Source organism: Notechis scutatus, chromosome 2 (genome assembly GCF_049901735.1).
Source record: "Notechis scutatus isolate UNSWTSFEM ecotype Mainland chromosome 2, rNotScu1.2, whole genome shotgun sequence".
Classification (NCBI taxonomy): Eukaryota; Metazoa; Chordata; class Lepidosauria; order Squamata; family Elapidae; genus Notechis; species Notechis scutatus.
The window spans coordinates 64,000,601-64,018,459 of record NC_142010.1 but is presented as its reverse complement, the minus strand read 5'-3'; the positions used below and the strand labels follow the sequence as shown (position 1 = coordinate 64,018,459).

General features: G+C 38.7%; 1 protein-coding gene across 1 annotated transcript in view; it reads left to right on the top strand.

Moving 5' to 3' along the window:
- SEMA3G (semaphorin 3G) overlaps window positions 1-17,859 on the top strand; it is a 92,836-nt gene that overhangs the window by 51,921 nt on the left and 23,056 nt on the right. The window contains exons 4-7 of the mRNA XM_087954930.1: window positions 5,220-5,339; window positions 10,159-10,249; window positions 12,035-12,151; window positions 12,702-12,844. Coding sequence (XP_087811056.1) covers window positions 5,220-5,339; window positions 10,159-10,249; window positions 12,035-12,151; window positions 12,702-12,844 — 471 coding nt within the window. The remainder of the gene's footprint in view (window positions 1-5,219; window positions 5,340-10,158; window positions 10,250-12,034; window positions 12,152-12,701; window positions 12,845-17,859) is intronic.

Sequence of the window (17,859 nt, the reverse complement as noted above, 5' to 3'; positions counted from 1 at the left end):
GTGTGCGTGCACGAAGGATTGCTCAGAAGAAAGAACGGTTACAACAGCATGGGCGACTCGGGAATAAGGCTGCAAGGTAATGGCCCCTCCTTCAAGAAGATAAAAGCCAGCTGTGAAAGGAACATACTTTGCAGAAGGCAAAGGAGTTTTGAACTCAGTCTTGTGGACATTACAGTTGGTATTTGAAGACTCTTGTAAGCTGTTTCTTATCTGTTGTTTTTTGTCAGACTTGAAAAAACTTTGCAAGGCTCTTTCTTGTTGGAGCTAATTAGTTGGAAGCAGCCTTTTATCTGTGAAGAAACAGGATTCTTAGCTTAAACATAAAAAGGTTATACTGCTGCCTTTGTCTTGTGTTTGCTCTCTTGGGACCAGGTTTGGGTCAGAACAGATCATTGCTGTGTCCCAAGGTCATGGGATCCTCTTTTACGACCTTTTGACAAGCAAAATCAATGGGGAGGCCAGATTCACTTAACAATCGTGTTACTAACTTATCAACTTCACTTAACAACTGTGGTAAGAAAGGTTGTAAAATGGGGCAAAACTCTCTTAACAAATGTCTCATTTAACAACAGAAATTTTGGACTCCAATGTGGTTATAAGTCGAGGACACTTGGTTTAGAGATTAAATTGATGTATTATGAGCACCTTTAACTTCAGTCTTTAAACACATCATGAGCTTATTATGAAAGCATGTGACATCTCCTTAGCATCAATCAGATTTCCCATTTTAATATAACCCCTGAGTGGGTAGTCTTATGTATGTATGAACTAATGCCTGGTTTTGTGTTAAAAGAGTGTTAAAAGAGCAGCCTACTACTTAGTTTGTTGGAAATACCCAGGGACTTTTTTTTTTTAAGTGACATGTTCAAATTAGAAATGAGAGATTGGGTATGACATGTCCTGTTTGATGATTTGATGCAGAGGGAAAAACGAGCGTAAGAAAGGGAGGCTAAGGCCTTGGGTTTCTGTAGCAGTATACATGTAGTTTGTTATGTGTGATGGCCATTCGGATCTGGTGGTGCCTCCAAGAGACTTCATGGCTTCTTTCTGCTTATCTGCCAATGACTTCTGCTCCGGAAAAGTCCATAATTAATCCACGACAGACTTGTGAGTGGTTGCTTGTCATTCTGCTATGTAACTAAGCTTCCTTTTTAAATGACTGGTTTGGCTTGATGAAGGTTGTGTGTCTCTTTCACTTCCTGTAATTGTCTCCCTACCAGCAATACTCCCCCCCTCCTCTCTACATCTTAACTGGAATTTGCAGGCAAAAATGAATCTAAGGCCCGTGCTCTGATTTTAATATCCTCTTTATTGGTATTAATTTTCCCTTTGGGTGGAAAAAGCAAAATGGATTAAGAAGTCGTGAAGAGATCTTGTTGAGAGAGGGAGGGAGGGAGGGATGGAGAGAGAGAGACACACACACAGAGAGATGGGACAATTACGTGCCTCACTGTTCTATGGAGTCTCAACTAAGCTAGTACTGCATGCATACATTGGTTTACAACTCCCATAATCCCCATTCAGCACAGCTGGCAGTCTTCTGGCTTGAAATGTTGTAGTTTAATGAAACTGCAGCAGTGGTGGGATTCAAATTTTTTTACTACCGGTTCTGTGGGCGTGGCTTAGCGGGCATGGCAGGGGAAGGGTACTGTAAAATCTCCAGTCAGAGGTGGTATTTGCTGGTTCTCCGAACTACTCAAAATTTCCGCTACCGGTTCTCCAGAACTGGTCAGAACCTGCTGAATACCACCTCCACACTGCAGGATACCCTGTTGAGGAAGGCTGATCTCGTTTGAAGCATTACAGAGTGGTTGCTTATAAGTCAGTTGTTTTCTTATTAGGGGCCTTAGCCGATTCATTTCAAATTTCCCTAAATTTCCATAAGACACTTAGAACAGAGAAAAAAGCCCAAGATGGCTTTTTGGATTGCTGGACCCTGGAGATGAATGTTTTATGTCAACTCCCATTATGTCTACTCACGGCCCTCAAATTGTTATATATTGCCGTATGTCTGTAGGACCAAGTTGGCTTAGTCAGTGTCAAGTGTGCAGGCTTCATTGGTATTCTGTTCTGCATGGAGGATTCTGATCTACAATCTCCCATCATCTTGGTTCTTGGAAACTAGCATGTAGGGATGATGGCTGTCACAGAATCCAGGTTCTTTTCATTCATAAAACAGAAGAACTCTTTTCATCAACTTTTGCTTTGAAAATGTGTTTTTGAACTTGTGTACTACAGCTGTTAAATTGTGAGCATGGAGCTCAGACACCCATATCCCCATTTTTCTATGAAACTCACTGGACAAACTCGCTGCCATAGGAAACAAAGCAAACAATTAAATCATACATATTCTTTTTCCCTTTTTAATCAGCGAGTCTCTTATTGTCTTTGGAAACAGATCTTCCTAAAGTCCTCTTAGATTGGAAGACTGCTACCTTTTGAGAATGTCTGCCAACAATTTTATTATAACTGTTGGAGTTTAAAGTAGCATTTGATTACTGTAAGTCAACTTCCTAGCAATTACAATCAGGAATAGACAATCCTTTTAAATTGGGGGCACATTTGAGATTTTGAGAATAGAGCAAGTATCTTCACCAAATGGCTCCCTTGGCAGGTTCTGGGGAAATATGGCCAATTACAAAGAACCCAAAAGTGAATGGGAGAATCTCTTTTAAGAAGTTCTGGATTCAGACGTAAGGCAAACAAGCTACAACTTAGGATGTCACAACATATTTGATAATTTTCTTTTTGTTTTTAGAAATTATATTTTAAGTATTGTTTCTCGGGCATGTTGCACTTCATTATGATTTATGAGAGATATCAAGCCAGCCAAATGATAAATATGTTAGCAGTAAATGTATTCATTTGAAAATAAATTATATTTTTCATTTTGAATGCCTTGTTATTAAACAATATATATTATATAACTATAATTTTTTTTGTGGTGACCCAAAGTCCTGTTTCGATAGGCCCCTTTGTGAGGCCTTTTAGTTTACATTTTTAACAAGGGGCCTCCAAGCTTTATATAGCTTAATGCCTCACCAGATCTAAACCTGGCAATGATTTCAAGGGATACAGATGCTGAAATCTGAAAGCAATTCCTGAGTCTATCAATCCAGGAATATGGATATAAATGTCCAAAATTTGCAAGAATCAAACAGACTCTCCTTTCAGGTAGGTTTTAAAAAAAGGAAGGGACAGCTCCATTCTCTCTGCCATTTGTCCTCTGATCACGAGAGCATCAATTCTTGGGATCAAATCCAGGAAGGCAGAACTTCAATCCAGGAATTGCATTGGAGATATAAGGACAATAGCCATCGAGGGAACAGTCAAACTAGATGTGGGATTAGTACCATACGTCTGAGGGATTTGCTGATAGAGAAGTAGCTGAGATCCCACGAGAAACTTCTTGTTTCCTTTCTCCCCACTCTTTATCCTTTGTTTTCTATAATTATTTTAGAAAGACGCAGGTTCTCTCTTTCTGAAAGGATTCTAACATCTCCCTGATTAATTAAGCTACAGAAAAGGAAGAAAGCAAGAAAAGTGGTTGCCTTTCATCTGTTCTCAGGGAAATGTAGCACCAATTACCCCCCCCCCCCGTGAGGTATGGGGGGGGACTGTATGGAGGGGTTTTCCCATCCAAACAAACCTACCATATCCAGCCACATGCAGGATTATGTGTGTCCCATTACACCTCATTTACCAAAAAAAGAACTAATCCTTCAAAATGTTGTCATCACAATGGGATCTTTGACGACCCCATATCATTCCTACAAATGAATCTGATGTTAGAGACTGGCACTGTGCTTTGCCTTGTTTTGGCTTCTTATTTAGTTTTAAATTAAAACTAAACTAGACTAAATTAAACTAAACTAAAACTTAAATTAAAACTTTTAAAAATTAAAACAGTCTTTAACATATACAGACGGGGGAGGTTATATGGTGGTCACCAAATGATGGAGGCTGACGCATTCTGTATGTCTCTATGAAACATTTCTGAGAACAGGAATACAGTTTGAAAAATAAAGACTGGGAAGCAGGAATCTGTCTGTCTGTCTGTCTGTCTGACTGTCCGTCCGTCTGTCTGTCTGTCTCCTCTCTTCCTCCATTGGACATGCTTGTGAACTATGGCAGGGTAGACTCAATTTTCTGGATAAGGTTCTGTCAAGATGCCCCTTTGAATTTCTAAATGAAAATGCTATTTTTAGACCCATTGTGGTACTTTCTTCCTGTTTTCTCCTGATTTAACAGCAGTGTTACATTGTGTGTACTTAGGCTAATACAGGATATCACTGCACAAGGCAATATGACAACCTCACTTCCTGACTTATGAATGGTTTCAGTCACATCAGTCACCCAGGCAGCCTGAGGCAAGGAAAGATCGTCATTGGTTCAATGACAGGAACGTGGGAGGAGGACTGTAATGTACCTAACAACCTCCAGATATACAGGAATTTGTGATCCATTTTGGAAGTCACAAGAAAAGTCTACTGTTTGATCAAAAGCAATACAGTGATAGTTGGTGATACGATCTCAACAAGAAGAAAGATTTTTATGACCCTGGGGAATGACATGTGAAAATTTGAAATATGAGAAGGATTTGTTCTCTGTACTTCAGTATAGATATTGGATCTAAAATAACATTAGTCTTTGGCAAGAGGAAAACGCTATTTGGTTCATTATGCTCAATATATCACTTTACTGTTTTGATTATTTATTTAATAAACTGCTCATTCCCAAAGGCCTTTCACTGCTAACAATCAAAACCATCATAAAGCAAGAAAACTCATCTGAAAGTAATAAATGAACTAATGGTTTTACAGTTGTATAGAAGCAGAAGAAAACATACTAAGCCATGTGTTGACCAGATGACCTAACCATCGCAACTATGCCTTCCTCCTGGGATAGATTGAATGATTAAATTGCAGGTGCTTTCCTCAATCTCTATGGGGAAGGTGTCCCAAAGCATGGAGAATGGGTGAAAAAGACTAGCCAAATTCAGTGTTCAGAAACCAAAGCTACAGAGCTTGGTTCTCAATAACTCTGTATCTTTTCATGATACTTTATTGCTTGAACCAGAAATCCACCCTCCTTCTAACTGGGTCATCCTTTTCTCAACATAATCGTAATACCTAGCTGTAACCATCCAGGTGAAGTTATTTCATAGAAATGTAGAACATGGAAAGCATTGTAAATATCAGTTGCTGTTTCTTTTCCAGACGGAGTGTGCAAACTATATCCGAGTTCTTTATCCTTTAAACCGGACTCATCTCTTAGCTTGCGGGACTGGAGCTTTTCATCCTGTCTGTGCTTTCATCTACGTGGGACACAGGGGAGAGGTAAGGAGATGATGTGCACCTGAGGCAGACCATATAAGTACTGTAGTGAAGGATCGAGACCCTTTTCTGTTAAGAGCAATTGTGACCAACGATACCTCCTCCTGGGGTGGGTCAGTCTTGAGTCAGTCTTTTTTTTTTTTTTTTTAACTGGGGGAAGCCAATTTGGTTTAGTAGCTAAGAAGCTGGATTAGAAACCTTATGCAGACCCTGAATTCTACACCTCCCTTATTTATTGAACTTGGTTGACTTTTGGTCAGTCATTCTAAGTCCAGCTCATCTCACAGAAAGATTGGAAAATGGCAAATAGGAGAAGAAGGATGGGTTGCAAAAAATAAAAGTAGGATATAAAGCAAATAAAGGAGAAGAAGGAAGAAAGGAGAAGGAAGAAGGTGAGCCCTTCTTTCTCTTGTGGAAAATGGTACTCTTTTATTTTATTCATTTTTATATTTATAGCATCCACCCCCATTACTATAGAAATAAAGGTGGGCTCCTTGTGGAGGGGGCTTCTCCAGGGGTGGGATTCCAAATTTTTAACAACCGGTTCTGTGGGTGTGGCTTAGGTGGTGGGCGTGGCTTGGTGGTCATGTGACTGGGTGGACATGGCTTGGTGGTCATGTTATTGACTGGGTGTGGCCAACTCAATATCACTCACATCAAGGCACGCATCTCTTCACCTGGCCTCTCATGACTGTGGGGATGCTGCAACAGTCGTAAGTGTGAAAAATGGTCATAGGTCACTTTTTTCAGTGCCATTGTAACTTTGAATGGTCACTCCACACAAGCTAAGTTCCAGCAAAGGAGGGAAAAAAAACTCCAGAGAAGTTCCTGAGACAGAAAGTCTAGTCCTGCCAAGAATGTAATAAGAGGCAGTTTCTGTAAGCAATACCAGAATGTTTCCTTCCTGCCTTCCTTACAGGATTAGGCCAGTAATTTCTTCTAACAACGGGTTCTCCGAACTGCTTAGAAAGTTAACAACTGGTTCTAGTGAACAGGTACGAACTGGTAGAATCCCACCCTTGGGCTTCCCTCATTGATCCTTACAAGACTGAGAAGCAGTGATTGTCCCATGGTATCCCAGTTGAGTGAGACTTGAACCCATGCCCTTCCAGTCCCATTCCAGTGATTCAACCATTACATCCCACCTGGTTTCCCCCATCAGCTCCCTTGTACTTCCCTTCCCTTCCCATTTCCAAGGCAGCTTCAATAATGGGCAACAGTTGCCTATTAGTTTCAGACAAAGGGGTGGTATTGTGGCTGGCCTTAATAGCGATAAAAAAAAATAACTCAACTTCTGGACTGAAATGTATTCACTTTCTTTAATCATGGTTAAGAATAATTATAATTCTTCTGGTTTTCTTGACTCATTAAGCTTTAGTTACACAAACATGTAAATGAATGCAACAATATTGCAGAGAGAAGAATGCCAGCCTGAGGGGAGGCGAGGATCATTGTTATAAAATACTAAACTATAATGTGCTGTTATATTCAAAGCAATTCAGGGTATTAAATCCAGTAAACTACAGTTTTGCAAATAAAAGGGAAAAAATCTCTTTTGGATCAGAGAGAGATTTAATCAGACTAGCATCTTGTTACTGTTAGTTGACAGATATCTATTGAAATCATAGAGAAGACTGGACAAGGCTTTGGTTGATTTAACAGATCTTTTCTTATATGTGAACTGGTCTACTCACTTAATGCAGAAAGATTAAACAGTGATATTTCCAATTCCAGGAAGGAATAAATGCAGACAACAACTTGCAATTCTTTGTGTTAAATGTCTTATATTGTATTAAATTCAGAAAGGTTGATTTATGTGCTTATGCTTCTCAGATAGGAAAAGACCCTTGATTTATCAGTTCAGTGCACTTAGCCTGCTTGTTGTTGCAACTAAACATAACTGCCGTTGTGGAATTTGTCCAGCCTTCTCAGCATTCTAAGAAATGAATGTAGGATATATTAAGCTGCCAAGCAGATCAGTGCACTGCTCCATTCATATCTAACTCCTACTTATACAGCTTTCTTCCTCTGCCTGTTTTTCTGTCTGCTGTCTTTAAAAAAAAAACAAAAACTAAACTCCATTTAGCATGTTCTCCATTTGAGCATGTTCATTGACTCCTAGATGTATTTCCAAGGAGAAAGCAGAAATAATGTTAGATGGGGATAGGTTTAAAAAAAGAGGAGTTCTTGATGCTCTATGAGCTTGATTGTTTTCCTGCAGATGTTTCATAACCCAACCTAGGCAACATCATGAGCGCTAACAACCTACAAAAGCAGTGAAATTGCAACTGTATAACTGTCTTATAACTGTATAACTGTATTAACTGTCTACGTTAATATTAAGCCATCTGTCTTGTGTTTGAGGGAAAGCACAAATATTGGCATATATAGGATATCTGGGATATGAGCTACAAGTACTGTAGCTTCCAAGGATGGATTCCTTTGGAACTGTGAGATCTATTATGGAGGCCGCTAAACCTTCCTGCCTCCCCTGTGGGTTCTCACATTTTTAAAGACATCTTTTAAATTAGGAAATAAGTCCGCTCTAAAATGAAACAACAGTCTCCAGTGCTGTTTTCGTTTTCAAAAATGCCTTTGGATCCCAAATAGGCCCCATAATCTTTTTTTATTAAAAAAAAAAAAACGGTGGATGGTTGCCATCTGGACCTTTGGCCTGTACACACCTGCTCAGGAATGAGGTAAAAGTAGAAATCATCTGCTGAGAGAGAGCCTACACATCCACCTGATATTTTGATACTTTGTAACTGATTATGTTCCCTGAACTAGTCATTAGGGATTTTTTTTTGGGGGGGGTAGTGGTGGTGGTGAATAGATAAAAAAGTTGAGATGACAAGCAGACTTGACTATCTTGATTTTTTTTCACTGCCTTGTGAAACCGCTTGTACCTCGTGTCATTTTGCTTATGTACCTACAAATGCCCGGGTCTGGAAGCAGTATTGTAGAAAATAACAATCTACTCTCTGTAATTTGCACCTATTGATCACATTGTTCAAAATTCTTGCAACCAGAAGGACTAAATCATTCTGTTTGTTTGATATCTATATCTATTATTAACTCAATCTCTTAGAAAAGAGATTGAAAAATGTATGGTTGTCTTAGTGTGTGTGTGTGTGTGTGTGTGTGTGTGTGTGTGTGTGTGTATGTGTGTGTACATATATAACACCATTCTTCTATACATAAATTACAAAACCTTTGGTGTAATAAGATATTAATAAAATTTTGCATTCTCTCAAACTCAGTTAAAATGTCCAGTCTAACTCTGTAAAGGACTAATATAAATAAAATCAAAACTAACCAAGACTTAAAACCAATTAGCAGCCATTTGACCCACTGGCCTCTCATGAAAAACACTCCGATCAACAACCAGATATAAAATCTGTGGGTGGCATTTCTCGTCCTTTCCTCATTAATCAAACTGGCCAAAGCAGGAAGGTCGCCCAACTTCACCTCATAACCCCTCTTGGCTCTGGCAATTTCAGAAGCTTTTATGAGCAAGCCTGTGGGAGAAAGAGTCCTTTCAGCACAGTTGTTTATCGTGAGACCCTGGGATGATCACTTGGACTTCTCATTTCATGCAATGTGCCTTTCCGAAATGTTCAGACTGACATCACCCTGGTTTGCTATGCAAAGCAGAGACACAATCTAAGCCCTGTGTTGCGCCTCGAGTGTGGGTGTGTGGAAAGCCTGAATGAAGGTCCCACAGTTAGGTGGTTTGAAGAGATCGCTTTGTCCAGCCAAGGAGATGACTCAGTCAAAACAGTCAAAAATTGCAGAAATAATATCAGCATAGCAATTTTCAAAGGAGGCAATTTTATTAACCTGAGGGATATTTCTTGAAACTGAACAGGATAGTGAATACTGCTGTACCAAAAACATTTTACCAAACAGTTACAGAGTGGTCAGTGCCTGGAATGCACTACCTGACTGTTGTTACATCCTCTAACCCCCACTCCTTTACCCTTAAACTATCCACTATTGACCTCACCCCATTCCTAAGAGGTCTGTAAGGGGGGTGCATAAGTGCACACTTGTGCCTACAGTCCCTGTCCTATTGTCCCTATTTATTCATACCTATTTCCTGTATTCTTACTCATGTTTATACTTACACCTATTATCTTGTAAGCGATTGACAAATCAAATAAATAAATAAAAAATAAAAGTTAACCATGGCAAAGACGTTAAATGTCATTCTAGGATTGGCTGTGGCCTTTTCCTCCCTATATTGCAAGTTTGATAATCATTTATTTTGTTATTGACCAACAACAGTTACAGACACAGTTTACAGTACTAAAATCAAACGTAGCTTATTTGTACAGATGAGTCAGTGTTTTTGTGGCTCCATGCTGGTTTATCTGAACCTAGAATGAAACTAACACCTTTTTTTTGGCAATGCTGAGGCTTGTAGCTTTCATTGTTTTCCTCCCCCCTCCCATCTCTCTCCTGAGTCTCTGAGTTCTTAAACTCAAGTCAGTTTCTTCTTAACCTCTACTGCGACCTTTAATTCATAAAGATGTAAACATTCCAAGATCTATTGGCACTGAGAAAGCCATAGGGTTAATAATGGGATGAACACCAGTCTTTAGTAACTTGATTTTTGCTTATATTAAGAACAAAAAAAAACCTGCTGTTACTTCCTCTTGGTGAATCTGTGCTATCATGACAAGGGTTTCCTTACACATCCTATGATCTGAGAGCCTTTTGGGGTTCTCTTCATCCTTATCACATAAACACTTCCACTTTTCCTTTGACTCTATTAGTTTGATGTGGACACCTAATTTTTCCCCCTCATTTCTCTTCCCAGCACATGTTCAGCATGGATCCAACCAGTATAGAAAATGGCCGGGGCAGATGTCCACATGAGCCTAATCGGGCGTTTGCAAGTACATTTTTTGGTAGGTGCCAAAGTAAATTAACCTGAATCTTGTATTCTAATGGCTATACATGGATATTTATTATTTTATGTGTATATTATTTTTTTTCTGCTACTTAGTCTACAGTTTAAGACATTCAGCAAATATGTGCTGGAAATAATTGAAGAAATTCATTGTCTCAGGTGGACTTCTCAGGAATCGATCTTATAGGCTTCTTTGCCTGGTGTTTTTCTGTTCACTCGAGAGAATTCAGTTCTTCAAGTGGATTCAGAAAAGTCTAGAAAGAATCTGTCCAATCATTCTTCCAGGCTGCTGCTGGTCACTCTGCTCAAGAATCAATAACTTAGGTTATTTGTCTGTACGCATGTATTAGAAAGCCTCTTCTTTCACCATTTGTGACTCTGGGTGGCATACAAAATGGGGGAAAAAATCAATAACAATAATGAACAAAATTAAAAAGCTCAACAAAACCAAAAACATAATAAACTACTGAGCCTTTCTTGAATGCCTAGGCAACTGCTGAATTTATGATTCTATAATAGATGTGGGTTCTGTTCAGTGGTGGGATTCAAAACTTTTTACTACAGGTTCTGTGGGTGTGGCTTGGTGGGCATGGCAGGGGAAGGATAGTGTAAAATCCCCATTCCCTCCCCACCCCACTAACCTGCTTTCTAGCTCCAGGGCAACAAAAGAAGACCCAGCTAATCAGGTGGGACTCAGAGGCAGAGAATAGGGGCCAGTCAGAGGTGGGTGCTGAATACCACCTCTGGTTCTGTTGTTTTTTCCTAAGACTACCATTATAAATGGACAAATTCTGAGAGCTTAGGAGAGAATGCAACACGAATAATGCAGATAGCAAGAGCTACAGCCAGCAGTATTGTGGGTTGGGGGAAAAAACAGTTGCTGTTTTGCTGAAATAAAAGACCGCTACTTCTACACTAGATTTCCTAATTTATATATAAATTATGTTTTAGTGCTCAGTGGAATATGTGAGAGGAACCAGGGGGAAGACAAGGATTGTTTAATCCAGTGTTTCTCAACCTTGTCAACTTTAAGACTGAGGAATTCTGGGAGCCGAAATCGACACATCTTAAGATTGCTAAAGCTGAGAAACACTGGGTTGACTTTTTAAAGACTATTATGTCGATGAGTTTTCCCTATGGATGTGAGGCCTGCTCCTTCCCAGTTTAGTCACATTCATTTAGAATTTCAGCGTGATTTTGAGTCCACATAATTTTAAAAAAGGGGGAAAAAAGAGAGAAAAGAAAGGTAGCTACAAAACCCCATTCTTTCTCCAGGGACAACTGCTCCCCACTGGTGCTTTAATTATTTTCTTTCCTCATCTCACACACAAAAAAATTGTGCTATACATTTTAGTGTTGCCTTTGGTAATGAATTTTCCATGGTAAGAAAAATGATGGGAAAAGTAACAAGAACAGATGGGAGGATTAAAAATGGTAGATAAAATCATCTGGACTTCCAGATCCCATGGGCTGTTGCATAATAAAGGGTTGATCTAGAAAGACCCTGAGAATTGATAGAACAGACTTGTCAAGAATGGCAGCCAAGGAATCTGCTGTTTAGATCTGACCTCTGCCATAAATGCAATTGATGGCTTTAGACAAGCTGTCCTTTCTCACCTTGAACCATCTGTGAATGTTATCAGGCAATCAGAATACTTACGAAGTTCTTTAAATATAATGGGGTGCATCTGTCTATGTGCTGCTGCCTTTATTATTAAAGGTGTCAACAAACACAAAAGCTATGTACAAACAGCTACTGTTTTTAATTGAACTTATTCCCTAGGTGGAGACTTGTATACGGGGCTAACAGCCGATTTCTTGGGCAGGGACTCTGTGATCTTCCGGACCATGGGACATCGCTCTTCTCTACGTACAGAGATGGACCAGAGGCTGCTTAATGGTAGGCAAAAATTATGACTCTTTATCAAGTCAAAAGGCACATACCGAACATGTAAATATGCAGCCTTAGAGAAGTTGGGACTGCTTCATTTTAGGCAAACAATGAAATACTGTAGGGGTGTGTTCTGTAAATTCTGTGCACTGGATCATGCCAAGGGTATAAAGGGGATTAAACAAAGCTCATGCAAAGCTCAGAGATGATCAGAAGAAAAATGACTGACTGAATCCCATATAATGTACACAGCAATCAATGAAAAAGGGAGTGTGGTCCACAAAAATAAGAATGGGGGGAAAAGGTGAAATGGAGGTTATGATCACTTTAAATTTGTACATGGGAAAGGAGGAGGAGATGGGGAAGTGTTTATATAACTAACCCTGTATAGTTTTAATAAGAAGAGTACTTACTTGTTATCTCTCTTGGCAATAACCTTCATTAACTGTTCCAAGACAGAATCTGCCAAGATTTTAAACTGTTAGGACCAGCATCGGGCTACAAACTGCTTCTGGGGATCGTTTTTTTCTCTGTCCAATGATTCTTTTTCTTTTCTCAGCCCCCAAATTTGTTGCTGCTTATATGATCCCAGAGAATGATGATCGGGACAATGACAAAGTTTACTTCTTCTTCACTGAGAAAGCAGCAGAATCAGATAGCAAAGGGCATGCCATCTTCAGCCGTGTGGGCAGAATCTGTGTGGTGAGTTTGTCATTTTCGGGTATAATGATGGCCCCTTAGAGACATGTGCTCATATTGATCTAAAAATGAAAAAAAAAAAAAAGCTTGCAGCTGTGGATATCATACTTTAAAATCTATAGCTCCTGAGACAGCTTATCCCCTGTGAAGTGGTTGCTTGCTACTCATGGGCCTTTGGGATTTAATTTAGGAGAAGCAGTTGAATTATTGTATGGTACTTGAAGATAAAGGCCATATGATGTGTCTTTATTTTATTTTTATTGCTGCTCTGTTGTTTTAGTGGTATTGTAATGTGTTTTGAGGATGTTATTGCAAGCTGCCTAGAGATCTAGAAGGAGACAGTATATAAATTAATGTAATAAATAAATCATAAATATAGATTAAATGACTCAGTTGACATCTTTACGCACCACCGAAATGGATCATTTGGTCTTTGACTAGTGCCTAATTATATTTCATGGATAAGTTTAAAGAGATTTATTAATAGATAGAAGGCCACTTTATAGCACAAGGGCATGCCATTTTGTGATTTATGGCATGGCCAGTTATTATGAAAACTGTTAAGCAATAATAGCCTTCAGTCTGTTTGATTACTTGTTTTCTGTGAGTCAAATGAGAATATGAGAAATGAGAATATCTGAATGTGTACATTCATTTTATTGATTTTTTTAAAAAATATATGTTTAAAGATAAGTCCTCTCCTGGTATCAGTGGCAAAAGTGTGCTGTATAGGTTTCATTTAGGGCTTAAATGGCATTGCATACTTTTATGCAGAAATAGCAGAAGTTAGACCAAAACCTGCACCCAGAGTGTATAGATTTCCATACCAGAAAGGATAAATGTTTCAGCTTCATTTTTGCTTTGTAAGAACCAGCTTCCCTATTAAAAAATACACCCAAGAATTGATAGTTTGGATTTACGCAGAAGAAATAATCAAACCAAATTAGACTCCAGAGGAATGGCCTCTTGAGATTGGAACAAAAATCTTTCCAGGGAAAGGATTGGCACGTATGAAGGATTGGCCAAGGGTCCAAATGAAAATCAAGTAGTAACCGTTGAAGCCCTAAGCTCTGCTGGTAAACAAGAATTGCTTCTAGGACTTGGCAATGTTACAACATATGCACTGAACATGGAAACATTTTAAAAGATTTCTCTCTGATCATGGAGGTCTTGTCTGCTTTAAATTAAACAAAGTTGTCCAGCCCAGCTCAGAAATCTTGAAGAAGCTAAATAAACTCACTAAAGAATTTGGGGAAAGATGCTGTATGAGTTCTGGTGAGTGGTATAAGTATATCAAGTTGGAATTTATGGACTATCGTAGCCTAAGTGTTCAGAGTCGCTCAGCAGTGAGATAGATGGCATATCAATTTAATAAATAAAAAAAATATACGAAAAGTGAAATAGCCAAAGTTGGATGTGTTGCTAAAACCCAAATCAAGATTAAAATGTCCACAGGAGACAATGTGATTCTCATCTATATTTTCTTTTTCTACCGTTGGGACATCCACACTCCTTATATAAACTCCCTTTCGCCTAAAGTGCCTTACATCCCAAAAGATGAGGTCTTGCAGTGTTTCATGCAAGGAAGTACCAAACAGTCACTCTCATATGATGAAAAAGAAAGGAAGTTTGCAAGAGCAGATACGTAACTGAAAGACTCCCTGATATCTTTACCACAGTATGTAGCTTTATTTAGCGGTATCTTTTCTACCTTCCTGTTAACTACAATTGCTTATTTGTGATCAGTTTCATGATGGGGTAATATAACATTGTTGGGATTTGTAACAGGATTATTTTAACACCCAGAGCTGAAAATGCAGCTAGTTAAAGCTGGAAAATGCTTAGAAAATCATTATCAACTGTGTTCTTCAATCTACAGTACATTCACTGGCTTCCAGTAATCACCCACCTAAAAATAGAACCATCCAAAAAAATTTTTTTTTTTTTTGAAAAAAGGATTTAAAATGTTTTGAAACAGGAGGGGAGAAAATGTTAACAAATGTATCTGAAACTTAGGTGAGCCTACTTGATTCTGATTTATCCCAAACTAAAACCTAATTTATACTAAATTGGTTTATATACTGAAGTTAAACCTGCTGTCCCCTTGCCTCTCTTTCCTAAAGAAGAGCAGTGAGTGATGTAATGGAGGAAGTCTGCTTGGAACAAGTTGCTGGCCTTAAGTTCTCCTATCAAGATCTCCTCTTTGGTAGGGCCTGGTTCTCGCAGGCTGCATAAATCTTGCCTGACACAATTGTTTCTTTTCCAGCCAAGTTATGAACATGGACCTTTTCTTTCTGGTGTTTCTCTTTTTTGTGATTCCACACCACCACCCCTCTGCCAAAGTGACGGGGGGGGGGGGGACTGATGTTGCTGTATGGGAGGAAGGGATAATACTTTAAAGCTTTTGAATTCAGTTGTTCTTCCAAATGGAAATGCCCCAATATTTTGTTCAAGCCATTTTCACTTCCTCCCTTCTTTCTTCAACTGCTCTTTTTACACTTCTCCTGCAAGCAATTCCTTCCAGCCAAAGGTTCCACAAAGCCATTTTGATGCCAGCTTCAGTTCTTCCCCCTGGATTTCTCTACATCACGCATGCACAAAATGTAATGTAATGAAACTCTGCAAGGAAACTGGCTAATTGTAGAAATAGGAAAGGTGCTGATCGTAGAAGTTCCTCTTCACTGAACCTCTATGGTGTTGTAATTGATTATGTCATTTGAGTAACATGAGAGACAGTTTGGTGTTTATAGTTAAGGCATCAGGCTAGACACTTGGAGTTCTGGTCCTCCCTTGGGTAGAGAGGCAGCTGGCTGATCTTCGGCCAGCTGTCTCAGCCTGGGAAACAGGCAATGGCAAACCATTTCCAAAATCTTGCCTAGAAGACAGCAGGGATTGGGTCCAGGTAGTCAAAAGGAGTCAAAACTAAATTGAAGGCACAACATAAATGAATTGGAGTAATAGGTCACTAGCAAACCTCTTTAAATGTTTCCCTTTGTATTTTATGACATCTGTCTCATGTAGAAAGCTATAGAAATAACTGAGAAAAATGGATCTATTGCAAATACATTCCTAGCACTTTACTTTTCTCATTCTCACTGACCAAGAACCAAGAACCTTTTCTTGTTGGAGCACTGATGAGCTAATAGTGCTTCAGATAGGGAATTTTAATAGGGATATACAGTGCTTAAGATTTGAAGCCAAAATGGTGCTTTGCAGCTCACATGGAGCTGATGTGTAATACCTGATATAACTCCTTAATCCAAACACATCTTTCCTGGGATTACTGACTGGCTATGGAAAGCAAATGTGGGATTCCAGGAAAAAGCACAGTTGTTTGAAGGAATTGCAGATAAGCGCTATATGAAGGGCTCCCTCCACTATCTGAAACACCTTTTTATATTTGGATTTTTCAACCCCATTCTTAATGGCACTCCCCATCATTGAAACCAGAGGGCTAAGCTGATGCATGAGAGATAAAATCCTGCACCCTTTTCTGAGACCGGAAAACCCCCTCTTTTCTCTTTTCTCCCAGCCAATGCCCACTTTAACAATTCTCTGTAACTTTGGTAATTGCCAAGCTTCTCCAACAAAACAGAGAAAAGTTTCCATAGTTTCCTGGAGGGGTTGGGATTGGATCTCTTCCCAACTAAAAATGTTCTGAATTATCTTGACTCAGTTCTCTTCATAAGGTTTTCAGGTAGCAGAATGGTTTTTCTTTTAAAAATGAATATATAAAAAGGTTCTTTTCAGCTGCAGCCCCTTGCTCAATCTGTCTTGCTTACTGGTTTGGAATCAGCAGAACATTTTTACTTGCCAAAGTTCATGAAATTGTAATATATATTAATTTTAAGTATCTTAAGATTTTATGTATATGTAAAACATGCACACATGTACAACATTGAACTTACTTAAAGTAAGTTTACTCATTTTTAAAAAATGCAGAGATAATAAATTAAAACAATTTACAAGTTTAAGAAATTCAAACATATATTAAAGTTAAACCATTATAAAATTTATGCAGAATAAAAATAATAAGGCAGTAATAAGAAAAAGCAGCAGCAGAAGGTTAAAATTACAGCAGAACTATTATTAAAAGGCAAGCAGAATAAAAATGTTTTTACTTGGCACCAAAAAATAGCAAAAATGATGCCAGGCATACTTTTCTGGGGAAAGTATTTCAAAGTTGGATGCTGCAACTGAAAAGGTAACATCATATGCTTTAACTTGGCCTTCTCTGCCCACAATCCGGAGTTTGATCCTGAGAGGCTCGAGGTTGACTCACCCTTTCCGTCCTTCCAAGGTCGGCAAAATGAGGACCCAGATTGTTGGGGGCGATATGCTGACTCTTTAAACTGCTTAGAGCGGGCTGTAAAGCAGTATGAAGAGGTATAAGTGCTATTGCTAAGTGCTATTGGCAACATACCTAGAACAGATCCTTTGCTTCTGAGATGTTGATCATGACCAAATTATCCATTTAAAACAAATGAACAAGTAAGTAAATAAATCTGGGTTTTCCCAGATAAATTTCAGCATCTAACCATCTGGTAGCTTTTAAAAAGCTAAGCAATGTCAGATCTGGGTTAATACTTGAATGGCAGGCCACCACGAAAATCTAAACAGTAGGGTGGACTAGGAAGTAGAACTGTTTCATAGCCTTGATATTTTTATAAAAATAATAAAGATGTGATTTTAAAAAATCTGAAAAAAGCACATGGAAATATTCTGTATACGCATGGTAAAACAAATAGTTTGAGAAAAAGTAGTTATCTGAATCTCACTCATCAAGAATAGATTTTAATGAACAGAAACTTACCTTCTAGCCATTTTGGAGGAACTAAGTTAGTTAAGATAGTACAATGCAGACAGACTGTGAGGAACACACTTTTCCTCAATAACTCTCTCCCATTTTTTGGTTCCTGATGCCCAAGATGTCTCCATTGGATGGCTTACACAAGGAAAGCAGAGTTTTATTGACTTTAAAATTATGAGTAGGTGATACAGTTCAGTGGTGAAATATT